Source organism: Rousettus aegyptiacus, unplaced genomic scaffold (genome assembly GCF_014176215.1).
Source record: "Rousettus aegyptiacus isolate mRouAeg1 unplaced genomic scaffold, mRouAeg1.p scaffold_m13_p_9, whole genome shotgun sequence".
NCBI lineage: Eukaryota > Metazoa > Chordata > Mammalia > Chiroptera > Pteropodidae > Rousettus > Rousettus aegyptiacus.
The window spans coordinates 32,015,248-32,033,263 of record NW_023416312.1 but is presented as its reverse complement, the minus strand read 5'-3'; the positions used below and the strand labels follow the sequence as shown (position 1 = coordinate 32,033,263).

General features: G+C 39.1%; 1 protein-coding gene across 3 annotated transcripts in view; it reads right to left on the bottom strand.

Moving 5' to 3' along the window:
- Positions 1-7,088: 7,088 nt before the first annotated feature.
- Positions 7,089-18,016, bottom strand: part of CLCN5 (chloride voltage-gated channel 5) — a 152,914-nt gene continuing 141,986 nt past the window's right edge. For all 3 annotated transcript variants that reach the window (XM_016153274.2, XM_016153276.2, XM_016153277.2), the window contains 4 exons: positions 16,609-16,795; positions 15,229-15,627; positions 14,859-15,075; positions 7,089-13,887 (listed from right to left, as the gene is read on the bottom strand). In XM_016153274.2, coding sequence (XP_016008760.1) covers positions 13,797-13,887; positions 14,859-15,075; positions 15,229-15,627; positions 16,609-16,795 — 894 coding nt within the window. In that variant the 3' untranslated portion in view covers positions 7,089-13,796. The remainder of the gene's footprint in view (positions 13,888-14,858; positions 15,076-15,228; positions 15,628-16,608; positions 16,796-18,016) is intronic.

The window sequence follows — 18,016 nt, the reverse complement described above, 5'->3', positions numbered from 1 at the left end:
TCATAGCACTGGCTGAGGTCTGATGCCCGCACCAAATGTTCGTCCTGGAAAGGGGCAGGGTGGGGGCAGCCTCCAGGCAACAATCCTCCCTGGGCAATCTAAAGGTTGTGTAAGGCAGGTCAATATCCTCAGGCCAATACAGCTTCATAATTGGCTGTGTTGAGGGAGGGTTCAGCACAGGCAAGGTGGCTCCTGTCTGTAGACTGTCCCGAAGGGGGCCCCCGTCTAAGGCACAATGGTGGCTGCCTGTCCAGCCCTCTCTCCAGTGCAATGTAATGCAGACTTTCCCCATGTGACTCTTGCCCAAGCCTCCATCTCTCTGCCGGCACCCAGGGTGTGTGTCTGTGGCAAGAGTGTCTGCGTGTGGGCCCCTTAAAGAGGTGTCTGAGATTTTAGTCTCCTTCCGTCTCACCCAGATGACCCACTGGTTTTTAGTTAGATTTTCTGGGAACTCCTCTTCCCTGGGCTAGAACTCTGGGCTGGGGAGACTCCATATGGGGCAAGACCGCTCTCCTTCAGGAGGGCCTCTGCAGCCTTACTCTCCCTCCTGGTGCTCCACCGCCACCAGATTCTTTGGTCTATTCTACTCTTTGGCTGATTTGCGTCTTTGCCTCTTCTACTGGCTTCAATGTGTCTCCTTCTTTATACATCAGACATATGTGTTGCAATCAGCTGGACTTCAGGTGATTATCCACATTGATTACTTGATAATTTGGTTGTAATCTTAATGTGGTCCTGAGAGGAGGCAAACCCCACTTTTATAAAGTCTGTCATCTTGTCTCATTCTCCTCATGGACTTTTTTTAATGATAATTTTCAAGGGGTTCCTAGGCCTACAGAACGCCAAGGACAAACACCGTTGCAAATACCTACCATAGATCCAGGGCCACTTGGTCATCTGGGGTGACAGCTGGTAGTGGCATAATGACTGGTGACCATGGTCACCATTCCCTCTAGATAGAGAAACCCTGGAACTTCCAGGCCCAATAAATATTTGCTGAAAGAGTATACATAAAGCAAACAAACAAAAAATCCACTAGCCTGTAAGCCCTGTGAAGACAGGACTGTGTCTGTGTTGTTTGGTGCTGTATCCCCAACACTTGGTACAGTGCTTGGGACAGAATAGATGTTCAATAAATAGTTAAATAAATGAATGAATTACTACCTCATATATAGGGCATAAATGGAAATAGTTGCATGTTTTTTTCCAAGATGAGACTCCTCCACCTGAGTGGCTCCTTAGAGATCCCCAGGGCTTCATTTAAGCTGAATTATTTCTACTGCTGTCCTGGGTAACTGCTGTTTTCCCCCAAAGGCAGGCAAAGAGCTGTGAGTTGAAGGGCCCTGATTATTTAATTAGGATGAAATTGAAGTACAGTAGGCAATTTTTTAGCACCTACTGGTTACCAGGCACTGCTAAACTTTTTATCCACAGCGTCTCATTTATTTCTTACCACAGCTCTCTGGATTAGGTATCAATATTTTCTCCATTTGACAGAAGAGATTATTGAGTTACAGAGGTTAAGTGCCTTGTCCAGGATTATATAGCTAGTAAGTGGCAGAGCAAGGATGTGAACTTAGACCTGAAAGACTTCAAAGCCCAAGTTCTTCCTACTACATCAGTATTGAGATGTAGTAGTAGCCACAGACTTTTAGAAAGTCAAAGGGAAGTGACCCTATCTCATTTGCCTTTGTTCCTTGAGTTCTATCTCAGTGGCTCTTAAATAGTAGAGATTCAATAAATGCTTTGTGAACAAATCTACCAGAGAAGAATTCATCCCATTCATTCATTTAACATATATTTATTGAGTGCCTATAGTGTGCCAGGTATGTCTAGGTAGAAGCTGGGGATACAATGGTAAATAAAATCCCTGTGTTATATACATTCTAATTGGGATAAATATACTATAAACAAGAAAACAAGAAAACATCGGATAATAATAACTATTCAGAAGAAAAAAAAGGGGGCATGAAGCAATTAAGAATAACTGGGAGGTCAGAGAAGGCCTCTGTAAGAGAAGACGTTTAAACTGAATAACAGGAAGGTATAAATCATTTGAAAGTCTGAGGGAGGTACATTTGAGAAAAATGAAAGAGCTAATGCAAAGATCCTGAGGCAGGAATAACCTGGATGTGTAAGGAACTGAAAAGAAAAAGAAAATAGTGTGCTGGGACAAGTGAGAGAAGGGGTGAATGCTAGAGATGAAGAATGTTAGGTTGCAAAGGCTGCCATAACAAAGTACCACAAACTAGGTGGCTTAAACAACAGAAATTTGTTGTCTTGGTTCTGGAGGCCAGGAGTCTGAGGTCAAGGTGACAGCCAGGTTTGTTCCTTCTAGGGCTGTGAAGGAGAATCTTTTTGTGCCTCTCTCCTAGCTTCTCAGTATTTGCTGGCAATCTCTGGTGTTCCTTGGCTTGTTTCTACACAGCTCTAATCTCTGCCTCCATCTTCACATGGTGTTCTCCCTGTATGTATGTGCTTGTTTCCAAATTTGTCTGTCTTGTGAGGACACCAGTCATGTTGGAAAAGTGCCCACCCTACTCTAGTACAACCTCATTAATTTAATTAATCACATCTGCTATGACTCTACCCCCAATAAGGTCACATTCTGAGATACTTGGATTTAACTTTAGCATATGAGATAATTTTAGGTGGACACAATTCAATACATAACATGAGGTTAGCAAGATAGGCCAGATAAAGATCATGGAAAGTCTCAGAGGCCAGGTTAAGGGGTTTGGATTTGCTCTGAATGTAATGGGAAGTCACCCAAGGGTTTCAAATCAGGTAAGTGACATGATCTGATTTATGTTTCAAAAATATTATTCTGGATGTTGTGTTAGATTATTAAACAGCTCCTGTGCCTGCATGAGTCATGACTCCCCTGCTAGGGATAGGAACTTTCATCATAACAATAACTTACTGGACTTAAGGCTTTAGTTTTCATTATTATTAGTTTGAAGGAAAAAAATTAGCTTCTAATTGATGAGATGAATGCATCCTATAATGACATATAATAAAATGCTGTTTTCTCTGCTGGATGTTTACTCTTAAAAAATTATGAAACTGATATAAGCTTTGGGTAAAAACTTCAAGTAATACTGAGAGAAGTAAATTAGTAAATATAGGACCCCAGTCTCTGTTCCCCTACCCCTATCCATTCTCACTTTTCACTTTTCTACACATCCACATTTTAAAAGATACATCTTAGGAGATCTCCTTTCTAGAATTGTTTCTAATCATCTCTACACATCTCCATACAGATTCGCACACACATTAAAATTTTAACACTAGGCCAACTGAGCAATAATGCAAGGTCCTATTACTCTCCTCTCATAAACTGACCTGGAAACATTCAGGATGAACAGGAACACTTAGCCCCAGATTAACAGAAATATCACTGGACTTGGTGTCGAAAACACTGAGGTCCAGTTTCTGTTACAACACTCCCAGCATCTGAGATAATGGACAAATCACAACAAAGTCTTAGTCTTAGCTTCCTCATATTTTACCTATCTCACAGTTATTGTGAACTTGAAGAGTATGTGTGTAATAAATGATTTATAGCATATTGCTGCTCGTGTATATAACCCTCCTCTCCACTCCCCACATACACACAACCATATCTGTTGGTATTCATCAAATACAAGGAGTTTGGTTTTGTAACTGGAACTAGAAAGCGGAGTTATGCTGGAAGACAGGCAAAGAGGGAAGGGGTACAATTGGCTTTGTCAGGCTGCGTGATATCTATGGTAAGAAAAAGTTCTCTGAGTGGCTTTGTAGGCTTCAGATGTGGCCAAGTGGGAGCTAGAGCTGGAGCTGGATCTGGAGGGAACAAAGTGGGTGCATCCCTCTTGCCGACCATGGGCAACAGACTGGTTTGAGTGTACCAAGGATGCCCTGGTTTAGTGGATATCTCAGAGCCGTGGAAGCAGAAATAATTGGGAAACATTTTGGTGTGAGAGGAGGTACCAAGATTCTGCTAATATTCAGGAGAGGACAGCAACTCATAAGTATTGGACTTGTGAAAAAAATCTGTCACTAGAACATTCTGCTGGTTTATGCCATTCTGAATTGACTATGTTTTGGATTTTCATCTAGGGAATGGGTCTTATGTTTCCTTTCATTGAATTCCCACTGCCTAGTGGTGCTCAATAAATATTGGTTGAGTGAATTATCTACTTTATCCCTCAGAACCAGTTGAATAACAATGATGTTCGTATAGCCAACTTGTAAAGCCCTAGTTCTGATTCATTTCAACAGTACAATGAGACAGGTTTTACCATCATTCCTACTTTACAGATGAAATTACTGAGGTTCAGAAGTCAAATCATGTACAAAAAATCACATGGCGAATAAGTAGCAGAGATTGAAATAAACATGCCCTCAGTCACCTATAGAGAGTTGTATGAAATGGTGATCATCAGGTTGTGACTTGTAAAATAAAGGAACCAGTTGTAGGTGGGTATATGTGGTGCCCTGGAAGGTGCTTGACATCTAGGAAACAGACACATCTTCAGGCAGGAGGCAGAAACTAAGGTGGCAAGCTTTACACAACCAGCCATTCCACCCTACTGTATTTTCAGAGATCCTGCTCTGTTCTGGGCACTGTATCTGGTACTTGGGATACAAGAGTGAACAAATAGAACAATGAGTCCTCCTACGCAATGCTAAGATGGAGCCCACCACATAGGAGGCTGAGAAGGCTTCAGGGTGGGGTGGAGCCTATACTACTCCCATATGGTTTTCCAACTACTAGTCCAAGGTATGGCACTGAAACTCCAGGAAGCTCTATTTTAATACACTTTTCAGATTATTCTGATGCATAGTCAGGGTCAGCCAGATGAGCTCATTGTACATCATACTGACTATTTTATTTCCCTTAAGCTTTTAGACTAAAAGTTCTACCTCTACCTCAGCTGTACAATACTCTTAGACTAGAATATTGAAAAAGGAATGATCTCCACCATGCCCCAAGACCAATAAAGTAACCAGAAAAATTGGCTAAATGGTAAAGAGAATGTTGTGGAACACAAAGCCATAGTGTGTGGTCCAGAAGCCCCTTTTCAAGAGGAGATTCATCCTCTAATGCCAATATTAGAGATTCTGAATTTTATTTGATCAAAAATGGTAGCAATTCCTTTTCATTAAGCTTTAAGTCCAGGTTCTCTGTTTCTAAATCTTATACTTTTCTCCATTCTATCCATCTTCTGTTCTATCTGCAGCCTCCTGAATCAAGATCCTAAAATATCTATTTAGAGATCTTAGCAGTGGATAATGTATAAACATGGAACCTCCTCAACCACCCAGTCTATGATGTTATAGCAGCCTGAATTTTTAAAGACACCTGGAATAGTCTCAGTTTGTGCCTGTTGTCCCTGAATAATTATTAACACCACCATCCTATTGCCAAAAGTGTTCTAGTCATATGATAAATTATATGGCCATTCTAATAAAGGAGGAACTGAAGACCTTCTTTCCTCATTGTTTTTATCTTGGACACTGCTTTGAAAAAGAAACTACAACTTTCAGATACCAGGATGATAAACTCTTTAAAACAGGGACTGCCAAGTTGATTTTTTTTAAATCAGAGAAGCATGTTTTATTATATACATTAAAAATAGAATGTCTGATAAACTAAGAAATACCTTGTGACTGGATTTTGTATTCCCAGCATCTAGTTTTATGCATGAATTAATGCTTCTTGCCCTGCTTACCCTCAGACACAGTTCTCTTGACTAACCCTTAGCTACATTAGTATTTTAATGATTGCACTGACATCTGGTGGTCATTTCCAGGTTTTTCTCTGGGCAGCTCCTGTACTAGATGATGGATAGATTAGTACCTCATACTCCATCAAAGCCACTTTTATCTGAGCCCTACAGCGACTGGACATGACACTCTAATTCATAGCAAGTTGTTGATAGCTGGCAACAGCTAGATAAATTATTTCTTTCTCAAAAAGGCACTTAGATTAGAGGCTGGGATACTGATAGTGTGGAAGGGGTCCACTAAAATGATAAACGACACCAAAAACTGAAATTTCTTTATAGACTTTCAGGTTTATGAGGGAGTTATTTTTTACATAGAAGTGTCCTCCATGAAATGATACCAAGTAGGCCAAAGGCATTAAAATTTTTGGTAGCAACAAGATATCAAGTCAACACCAGTGCAAATGGGATCAAATGTCAACCGGAGAAATCCTTAAATGAAAACTTGCAAGGCAAACTGCCTTACTAGTGGTCTGGCTAACAAAGAGAGGGAGAGAGAGGAAAAGAAGAATCAGATGCAGGAAAAATAGAATAATAAAGTAGAAAAGCCATAATTCAAAGTACAGCAAGTCCTCACTTTATGTTGATAGGTTCTGAAACTTAAAGCAAAACGACATAACGAAACCAATTTTACCATAGGCTAATTGATATAAACAAGAGTTAAGTTTCTACATCTCATCAATATTATAACCAAACAATGTTGAACAAAATGAAGTTATTAGAGAACCTGTTATATAGCTTTCCTTTGTTTTCCATTTTCTAGAGGTGTGAACCCACACTTCTGGTTACTTCAGAGGGTTCCCCACAGAAGACGTTTTAATCCCAACACACCATAAAGATGGTAGTATTAACCCTACTATTCATTGGAGAAACATTTCAATCACCTATCCTACTCCTTGTAAGAAGTGACTTTAGTCAAGAGCCCTCTCAAAGCCCATAATCTTACACCATTAAAGGCTCAAAAAGAGAGGAAAAACTACAGCTCCTAGTTAATTCTCATGCCATCAGGAAAGTATCACCAATGTACAATACAGGGACATTTAAGTAGTCATAATAAATGAGGTATCTGGAATCTCTCAGAAAACACAAGCTTCCCCTTATTTGTCTCCTTATGGTCAAAATTATTAATGAATCTGTAAATGTAAAAATACTTAGGTATTTAATAAATCTTTTTTAATAAGTGAGCTTGCGTGTATGAGTATGTAGTTGCCTGTTACACTATCCTCCCCAAACCCCCACATCCTGGCTCCCTTATTTTATGATCAGAAATCAACAGCTACAAAATTGAGGGTCCTCAGAAACACACCAGACACCAGGTTGAATAAGGCTGTGCTTTATTACATGCATAATTACAAATATGTGCTAAGTGAAAATGTATAAAGCAATGGCAACCTGGGTTTAAGCCACACAGAGAAAGGGCTGGACAATCCCATTAACCCTTATGCCAATGTCCATTCCATTGCCTTTAACATGATTGTTTCCATTTCTTACAATTTGCATAGCACTTACTTGTCAAAGTACTTTCCATTCATTGTCTCGATTTATCCTCACAACAACCCTGTGAGGTAGGTAGGGCAATTAACACTATCCCCATTTTGCAGATGGGAACACTGAGGCACAGAGTGGTTAAGATCTCGAGGCTAATTAGTAGAAGCATAGGGAACAGAAACCAGGTCTCCTAACTTCCCAGCCCATGTCTTCCTTTTTAGACTGTTGCTATGCATGACCAAGGAGCAGAATGAAGTGAGCAGTGACCCACAGCTTTGGTACAGGCTGTGCCTATGAATGGGAACCAACATCTCTAAACATTAGAATAAAGTTAAGAAGGTGTGACTAAAGGGTTAGTAACACTCAGATAAATAATTGCTCTGAACAGCTCAGCACCAAGCTTCCTGGGGAAACTCAGGCTAAATTAGCTTTGGTTGATGCTAGTTTCTATATGCCTAGTTGATATCTATGCATTAACTTCAGCTGAACTTTTGCCACTCTCAGGAACTAAAACATCGAGTCAGACAGGTTTTCTTTGGCCACTGCAGTTGGAGCCGACACTACAAATGAGCTTATTACAGAGATATTCATACAGTGGTCCATGGTCTAGAACCCTCTGATCCCTCTTGGCCTCATTGGCTCACCCAAAGGGGAGTATTTTTCCTATAGCGAGAAATGAATGGACAGAGGTAAAAGCAGGATGCTGGCCTTGGTCAAAAGAAGAAGAGTCGCAATCATGACATCAATGTCATCCTTAAGTGACATGACTAGGTGCTGTCTATCAGGCCCAACTCTTTTCTAGCCTGTACCTGGTTAGCAGCATAGCTTCAAAAGACAGTTTAAATGAACGAAATATTAAACACATCATTTGTTACCTAGAATGAAATTAATTCTTAATCATCACATAGTCCCAAAGGACCAAATATATAATAAAAAAGTAAATACTAAAAGCTGAGTAGTAAAAAGACAGGACAATAGAAAAGAAAGGAGGAAGAAGGAATAAAATGGAGGAGGAAAAAGGAACACTCTTGAATTACCATACACTTTGAGGTACACTCAATATAATAATGAGGCTGATGATGCCCGTCCTGATAAAACCATTTCAGGCCACTCCCTTATCCCCTTTTTGCCAGATGGCATTTCACTCACCAAATCCTAGACTGCCTCTGACTTTCAACAGATTTGGCCTGGTAGATAATAATAAGGTTTAGCAATGAATATTTCATATATCTGCCTTGAGATGCTAAAGCCCTTGACGCTCCCAACAAATACCACTGGCTTTCGCCTCTACAGTGTAGCAAAGTCCTGGTGGCCCCATCAACTCAGAATTATCTTCCATTCTCCATTTTCAGAATAAACTTCTCCCTTCCCCAAGGTCCACATTCAATAATTATGCTTTTAACAATTGAGAAAAAAATGAATTTAGGGCATGGGGAGGGAGGAGAGAAAAAGCAAGACAGAAAGTAAAAGAGAGAGGGAAGGAGGGTGGGGCAAAAGGAGAGAGGAAAGGCAGAGACCATTTTTTAAAACCCTCATATTTTTATACCGTCACGTGCCTTTCTTTAGGCAAGATATTCATTCAATGAGTGTGCACACAGAGGCTGAAGACCCTTTGGCAGGAACTTAGAGGTAGGGATTTATGACTGTGAGATTGGGCTGGGTGACTCAATAGGTCCCCTCCAAGAAACACAAACTCCACACATCATATACTTTATTTCTTTCTTGGGTGATTTGGCAAAGTCAGACTACACAGTGGAAAAAGAAATCTTGTTCCCTACATCACTTCAAAACTTTGCCCAGATCCAGATGTTTAGAAATGGGACTATGGCCAGCAAATATTTGGGGAATAGCTTGAGGTTGCTAACACCTACTATTCCAAGAACTTCTCTTCTTGGAGCAAACAACCAAAATTGAGGCAGAGCAAACAAAGTAGAGTGGTCACCACAGGTCCACTACACCAATTTCATGCCAAATTCACACAGTTCCTTGAGCTCTGATCTGAGAAACCCTCACTTTTTTTCTTTCTAATATATAGTAAGTACATATTAGGGAAGCAAAACATACAGATTTAAAAATATTTTTCTATCAAAATTCAAGACAATCTACCTAAAGCTTAACATTCAGTTAATGCAGTAGTGGCTGCCCTCCTTCATTTGTAGATGCCTTGTCTTGGGTCAGCCCTCTCCATAAAAGCAGACTCACTCCAGCCAAATGTTTTTACTTGGAAAGCCTAGTATTTGGGAAACTATTTGACTTTTTTCTTCCCTTGAGGCACATAATCAAGAAGTTTATAAATGCTAGGATGTATGGCTGGCCTTCCTTCCACCATCTTACATGAACTCATATATTTTCTTACTAGGGCTTTTCCACTGCCACAACTCTCCAATCCCTCTCCTCCAAAGGGAATCTAGGCAATCGCAGAGGTGCTTTAAAACAAATTAAGATTTTAGGATACTTAAATTCAGAGCACATATATAGACATCTATTTTTTAAAAAACGGAATCAAAATTCTACCTCCCATTTATTTTCTAAATTCCTAATTTTTTCAGGGTTTTCAAGAGCTTCACTCTATGCGCTTCCATGAAAGATGCTCTCCTGCTTTCTCTGAACTGGTGGATGGTCTGTACTTGGCTCTGATCCAGTGTAGGTAAACTAATTCTTCTCAGTACAATGTGGTCAGTTGTCCGCAAGTACTTGGTTAATATAACACACTGGCTGTTTCAAATGCTCAATACTGTCTTCACTACCATTGTTAAAACCAACTTTAAAAACTGCACTCTTTGTGATTTGTTTTTTAAACAACCCAAAAATCAAAGATACTGTGGAGAAACAAGTATACATTTCTTTTCATAGCATAACAAAACAAACCAAGATCAAGACCCAACCAGGATAGGTGATTTAAATACTTAAAACATACAGCAATGATTACATTCTATGATGGACTCTACTGCATCCTAAGTTTTTAGAAACACATTTGCTCCCCCTACTCCTGAACAGGTCCATAACATGACTGAGAATTAAACCACACTGTCTCTACTATTTTATCATTCTCATTTCCAAATATAATTGAAAGCTAGCTAGAAAAATTTATATTGTGCTCTGCTCTTCCTGTAAAGGGTTCATATTCAGCCTCTGGTGCCAGAACAATTGAACTGCATTGCAGTTCAAATCAGCAAGTTAATCGTTTGCTCTGCCAGCTGGCAAATCCAAAGTATCATCAATGTCAGATTATCCACCAGAGGATATCTGTTCTGTGGACTATACCACTTCTGCTCCATAGCTGGGATGAGCCAGAAGGAATTCAGAGCCAGAAAAGAGGAGAACATCTGAACAAACATCTAAATGCAAATGATCTTAAAAATGGCCATTATTTTGCATTTTCAGTCCCCTGCTTCTTCCCTTTAATGGTATAACTAATCATCCATTAATTGCTTCGGCTTCTTTAATTCATTACATTGAAGATCTGGAGATCTTCAAAATATAGCATACCTTCTACAAATCTATACACTCTCACTCCTTTCATGGTTGGATGTCTACCAGATTTTTTTTCTTGGAAAATCCTCTCTCAAAGTACTTATTGGAATTCTTTTGTAATCCTTCCCTTGTGTCAGGCACAAGGGAATTTTCTTTTTTTAATACCAAAATAAACCAGTCTCAATTCATATTCATTTTTAAAGCATACATTATTTAGTCTTTTTCCATCGAGGTATGTGGCCATTTGAGACTACTGACAAACCTTTTTAACATTGGCCTCATTTGTTGGTTAAGTATGTCCAACTGCTGAATTGGCAGTGTCAGAAAGAACATTTTCCTTTGCCTCAAGACAAGAAACTGAGTGTTAAGGTGCTGAGCTAGCAGTCTAGCAGGGAACTCTAGCCACAATTAGCCAAGCTCTGAGCCAAACCATTGTAGTAGATATATAATGGATGCCATACACTACAGTTACTTCTAGCATATGCGTTAAAGAATTCCTGAGAAGCTGAGGTTAATAAATGAGATTTATCAGGACTGAGGTATCAAAGGGATATTATTCTCTGGAGGATCAATTGGTGCTTAACATCTAGAAAGTATACCTTGGCACAGTGTTATCTGATTTCTTGAATTTATTCTCTGAAGTAGCACCTTAACACTGGCTCATCTGTCTAAAATAAAAAACGGAGCCTAGAAGAAACACAAAGGCAAACTTAGACACTCTCCATATTGCTGCTGCATTATGAAATGCAACCAAATCTTTCACTGTCATTGAATACCATAAATACTAAATTTCCTGTTTTTCAAACTTTAGTTGGATAGATAATAAGAAATATAGGTAGTGAACCAGAAATGTACAGATGAGAACTTTGATTTCTAGACAATATACAGGGGTGGTCAGGCAAAATAGCCACATCTCATGTGAGGGAATCAGTGGCATGGAAGGGACAAAAGATATACAGTAAGTGAGTCATGGCTATCATATAAAATAAGACAGATTTTTTTCCTCTTTCATTAAAATCCTAGAATGATATACTTAAAAGGAGAAACTCTGGTGACTGCCTTGGTATTTTAAAGATAAAAGTTAAAATAAGTCTTGGCTGCCCAGCTGTGGGCAACAAAAGAATTTCAGATTTTGGAAAGATAAGAACTAGGGGTAAAACCTCCTAGAATCCAGAATCAGCAACTTTTAAAATAAGGTACACTGAGGTGTTTGGGGAGGGGCAAATTTTAAAATAAGGTACACTGAGGTGTTTGGGGGGGAAGGTGGAGGGTTAGGGAGGATATGCTGAGTGACTGCTGATTCTAGGCCAGAAGGATGGAGGGAAGTGCTGGGAATAGACTTGTAAAATGGGAAAGGCTGAAGTCTCATCCCTGGCAGTTGCCTCACTGCTGTGGGCATGAGTGTGTAAATTGAGGCATAGCAACAGCAACTGAGTTACAGAGCAAAGCAAATGGCTGTGTGTTACCTCTGGTCCACATGCCATAGGATTACTGGGGCTTGGTTTATAATTTAACTAGCCCTGGGAGTTATTTTTTGTAATAGGAATGATTAACCAGGCAGAGTGCTCAATCCAAAAGAGAGGACTAGAGACAGAAGAGTGGGAAGGAACAAAGAATGCAGAGGGAACAACTACACATGGATAAAACTAGAAAATGAAACAGTGGTTGGAATGATGGTGGTGGCTCTGTAATTTCACCAGGTGTCCCTAGACTCTGATGTTTTCCACTGCAGTTAATGTGGTAGGAAATTGAGGCAGGCATCTTTTCAACTGGATACAAGCACCTTTGGTATCACCAGGCCTTGTCCATACCCCGGGGTCTTAGGATGGTCTGGCATCGTTAGAACTCTAAGGAGCCACAAGGGAGTCACAGCTGCCTATCCTGTTCCAATGTTGAATATTACTGAAAGTAACCTGAGCCTAAATTCATGTTCACGGGACAACACTGGCCTGTTTTATGTACTTATCACTGGCAGGAGGCATGAGTGTCCAGTTATTTTAGTACTGGTGGTCTTTATAAAGGAATGCGTGAGAATGCATATACAGCTTGGAATCTTCCCTGGTTTACCAGTATGCAGTCTAGACTTGGTTCCCTTTACTATTCTTACATATTCCAGAAGCCTAAAGCACCATCACTCATGGAGGTGGCATCTGGGTAAGAGGATTAGCTGGGACCTCACAAAATGTGAAATTCATAGTCATTGACTTTGCTTAGAACTTCACTAATCATTCATTTTGAGGAAGCTGGAGAAATTATTCCTTAACAAATCCATGGCAGAGTCCTTGTCTACTAGCTAACAAATACCACCTGGAAAACTATCCTTCCTGCAGACAAGGAGAAAGCTCTGTAACTTATCTTTGTGCACTTCAAAAGAGTACCAGGAACAAGCAAGCTATAAAATCAACCTCTCTAAATTTGTTTAGAGGAGTTTAACCAAAAGCAGCATTGTCTTATAATCAGGTATTAAAATTAACATACACATACACACAAACTAATAATGCTAAATATTGTAACAGGAACAAGATAACATCTGAACTGAATTTTCACAGTCTGGAAAATGCCATTAATATTTTCCTTCTGGCTTTCTTTTCTGTGGTTGGAAAAGCAAAGCTCCTTAGTTTACACTTCATCTTCCACCAATGACAGTTAAGAGTCCAAAAAAAAGTGACTTTCATGAGTTTCCTGCAGGCTATCAGTCAGGACGGTTGGAATTTTTCTTGCATAGTTTTCAGTGATTGCATATTGGTTAACAATTATATTTTAACTTAAAAAAATCTTTTAAAAAAGAATTAAACCATAATAATCTTGCTTACTCTTTCATGAAATCTTTCTAATACAATATCACAGAAGCCTAACTGCATTTTCTTCTAAACAGAAGATCAATTTCCGGAGATTATTATGTAGTGCAACTGGTTAACTTATAGGAAAGAGACAACACACTAATATAACTTCACCATCCAAATATGGGAAATGTGTTTTTGAGTACCCAGTTAATAAAATGTACCCACAGTCTGCAATGTCCTTACTGTTTTGTATCCAGCACAACCCTGTGATTCTAGGATTCTAGTTGAAGAGAATGGAATCAGGATCTTGGTTTGCCATCTGTGCTATGTGTTTTAACACATCCTTCTTGGTAATAATTCCAAGCAATCGCCTAAAAGACAAAACAAGACAATATGAATTTGACTTAACTTTTGCAACCCAGTTCAAATGTCCCTCTTCCAGAATATCTTCCCTGTTCCTACAAGACAGCTATAACTGTACCCTCCTCCCAGCAACAACATGTTTTGTTCACTTGTCTTGTTTGCTGTTGTGCTATACACATTTGTATGTTCTTAGCTTCCCTATAACACTGCATACTCCTTGAGGGCAGAGAAGGGTTTATTCATTTTTGTATGTCCCTGGGGTCTAGTGGAATACCTTCTTATATGAAGTAGGAATTCAGTAAATGTTGAATAAATCAGTTAAGGAAAGTCCCCTTCCTTATTTAAATCCTACAAAACATCTGTTACACCATTTACAAATTTTAGAGGGTGAAATTCTTATGTAATTGTTGGATTAACATGCCAGTTCAGAAAAAAAATACACCCTTCTCAACTTCCCTTATCCAGTAAAGGAAGCTGGGCTTCCTTTACTGGATAAGAAATATCCCAGAAAGAACGAGCCTAGGCCTTGGGAGTCAGAAGACTTGTGTTTAAAGCATGTTTCTGCTATATATTAACTGGCAGCACTTGTGTAAAGGGCTTTTTAAATCACATAGAAGCTTGGTTTTCTCATTCTCAAATAATAATAATGAAGGCATTATAAAGACCGAATTCAATACACATACTACTTAATACCGTTTTAATTTCAGTGTTGCCAATTCGTAAGAACACAGATGTTTCTTTTTTGGGAGAGGAACTGAGTTATTTATAATGTGCAACCAGCAGTTCACATCTCTTAAACTCACTTTCTGCCCCACTCCTTTTCTATTAGTTATGATGATAAAAGAAACACATTTGTCTTCATCTCAGAGCTTCAAAAAGGCCGATAAGTACTACTAATATTCGTTAGAATTAAGTTCTTCTTTATCCCTCTACAGTCTTTCTCCCACAATCCAATGTGCCTTCACAAAAGAGCTCTCACCCATTGTGTGTCACCAGGCACTGCCGCAGTCCCAGCTTGCGGAAGATATCCACAACAATCTCCATGGGGGTAAGGTCAGTCACAGTGAAGGGGCTGAGATCCAGGATGTTCCGAAGCTTTAGGGTAGGTGGAGTGTATGGAGGCATTGGAGGAGAATGCTCAGTAAAATAAATGATGGATGTGCTCACAACTCCATCTTGTTTTTTCCGAGCATTTTCTTTTTGAAAAGACAAAAAAATAAAAGTTGAAAATGGCAGTGCTATATCTATACTTCTGGCCCCTAACTAGTCCCCTCTTCCCTCCATCTTCTTCCATTTCATAAATATTATTCCCATAGTGGATTCCATTATCCATTTTCTGAAATCCTTACCAATTGAAATAATGAGATCTCTTCGGAGGACAAAACCCACAAGTCTTTGGGACTCCCGGGACACCACTACTGGGAAGCCACTGTAAGTGGTTTCACTGATTACGGTCTCTACATCTTCTACAGTCATACTGTCCTGAGTAAGGACAGTCAACAAAGGATCATTTCTCCGGGGTTTCATCACATCCATTGCCAGGGTCTTATGAGCAAACTCTTCTTTGGCTTCAAGAAAGGGGTATCCGTTGAGACGGATGTGGGCATCATAGATGCCCTCCCGCCCAAGAGCATCTGCCACCCACTTGCTAGTCATTGCTGCAGCCATCAGAGGTACAATGTATTCCAAGCCACCAGTTAGTTCAAACATTATGACAACAAGAGAAACAGTCATCCGAGTTACCCCACCTGCAAAGAAACAGACACAGGCTACTGAAAGTAGGAAGTGTAGAGGATTCATTACAATTATCAGCCTGTTACAGGTCCCATTCAGGAAAAGCTTACTTACCAGAAATATTGCCAAAAGGAGGTCTCATCTATAAACTGCACAGACCCCAGCAATGAATTAAAGGAAGTTTATAATGGGCACAAGTAAGATTTCTCAAAATTGCATCTACAAAAGTACAAGATGTTTTCTTGATTCTTCTTTTTGTTTTATCTGTCACCACCCCCCCCCCCAAATTATAAAAGTAATTGCAGAAGATAGTCACAATTTGTGTAACACTACAGAGACTAGACGTTCTCTGGGATATGCAGGCCCACTGTGGAAAATTCAGAGGAAAAAAGTATATAAGAGAGTCATTATCTACAAGCTCACTATCTAGAAACAAGCAGAGTAAAAAAAAAATTCGAATGACTTTTTCAAGATGTTTACTATGCAAAAATATATGTTTTTACATAGTTCAGGTCATATTATATGTTTAATTCCTCCACGTGCTCCCCCCACCACACACTTTACGTTGGGAATGTTTTATGTATCATCACAAATTTATTTAACACCATTATATCTAACATCTTTAAGTACAGTGTTAAATAAATAGTATAACATTATATGGATGTACCATAATTTATTTAACTAGTCCCTTACTGTACACATTTAGGTTGATTCAGACTTTTTGCTACTATAAATAATACCATGATGAACATTCTTGTCTAAATTCCTAATGATTTCCTCAGTATGATAGAATTTGAGAATAGAATTACTCTCAAAGGGAAGGAATGTAGACATATGGTAAAGAATGCTTTCTTAAAACACTTGAAAAAAACGACAAACCCAACAGGAAACAGATGGTCACTTAAAAAGAAAATTTCAATTTTGTTTAATATCACTCATCTTTATTATGTCAACAGGGTAGCAACTTCTTTGAAATCAATGCATACACTACTCACCTAAGCAGGCTGCAGCCCCAACCATCGCATAAAGGCCAGGGGTGATGCAATCAGCTCCTTGGCTACACCAGCTATTGAAGATGGCCCAGTCATGGTGGTAATAAGCCAGCTGTTCCATTCCTACTCCTAAAAGTCGACCTGCTATAGCACCAACAGCCATGCTAGGAATAAAGAGGCCAGAAGGGATCTGCAAAGAGAAAGCAATAGATGGTTAGTGAGAAATGATGAGATTGCCTGGAATGTGGAAGGACTAGAGGATGTAACTATGCACTATGCTAGCAAGTGGCTATAAAGATTTGTGTAACACTACAGAGACTAGAGAGGTTCTCTGGGATGTGCAGGCAAGTATGACTGCAAAGAAGTTTACCCTCATTCGGGGTCCATCAGGCTAGAGCCTGAACTCTCTAGATCAACACAGAACTGGAGGCAGAAATTAAGCCTTTCCCAAAGAAAAAGGAAAATAAATGGAGTTTCTCATATATGCAGGCATTTTTCCCAATTTTGAATTCTTATCAACAATAAATATCCTTTATTGACTATCTACTATGCTCTATGCTGGATGCTCTAAGGCAAGATTTTAAGAGGTAGGAACTTTTATTCCCAAATCACAAAGAATCTGAAGTTCAGAGAGGTTAAGTAACTCACATAAGGCTAAGATTTAGTACATAATGGTGGTGGGGTTTAAATGTAATGCTTGTAACCACTCTCACGTATTGAATCCTAACCCATTGCTCACACAAAAAGGATGGCACATGAGGTTTCAGTTTATTTTGGAAATAAAGAAAGATTAAATGATTAAAGTTTTTAAATGAGGTAGTGACTGTGGTTGCATAATTATACAGAAAGGGAATCTTTATTTATCTCCCTGCTCTTTTTTGACTCCTAGAATACTATAGTGAATTCTTAATTTTCAGAACTAGAGAAGAAAATGATCACAAGAATAATGAAAACAACAGATTATTTTTAAATAGCTTGTGTTTGATTTGTGGAATACATTTGAATCTGGATGAGTCTGATGGTCTGAAAATTCACTTCAAATGAATTTGAAAATGAACTCAATAAGCACTGCAAAACTTTCCAGGCTGTTGAGAGGAATAGATGATATTGATGATATCATCTCAGAGATTATATTACTGCCTAAACTGAGTTGCTGTCTCTAGTTCCCTGGTTTGACTATCCATTTCCCCAGAGAATATAGGGAAATAACTTGGTAGTGGGGTGCTAAAGAAAAAGCACAAATAAAAACCTACAAAGGACGAGGAAAATACCTTAACAAAATTTCTTTTTCTGGTTTCCTTTGAAACATAAGGGTAATGGGTACTGAAAGTAAAACATACTGGCCTAATGTCTGCTTTTGGCAGTTTAAATGTTAATTTAGAATCATCTGTGAAGTTATTCATAACTGAAC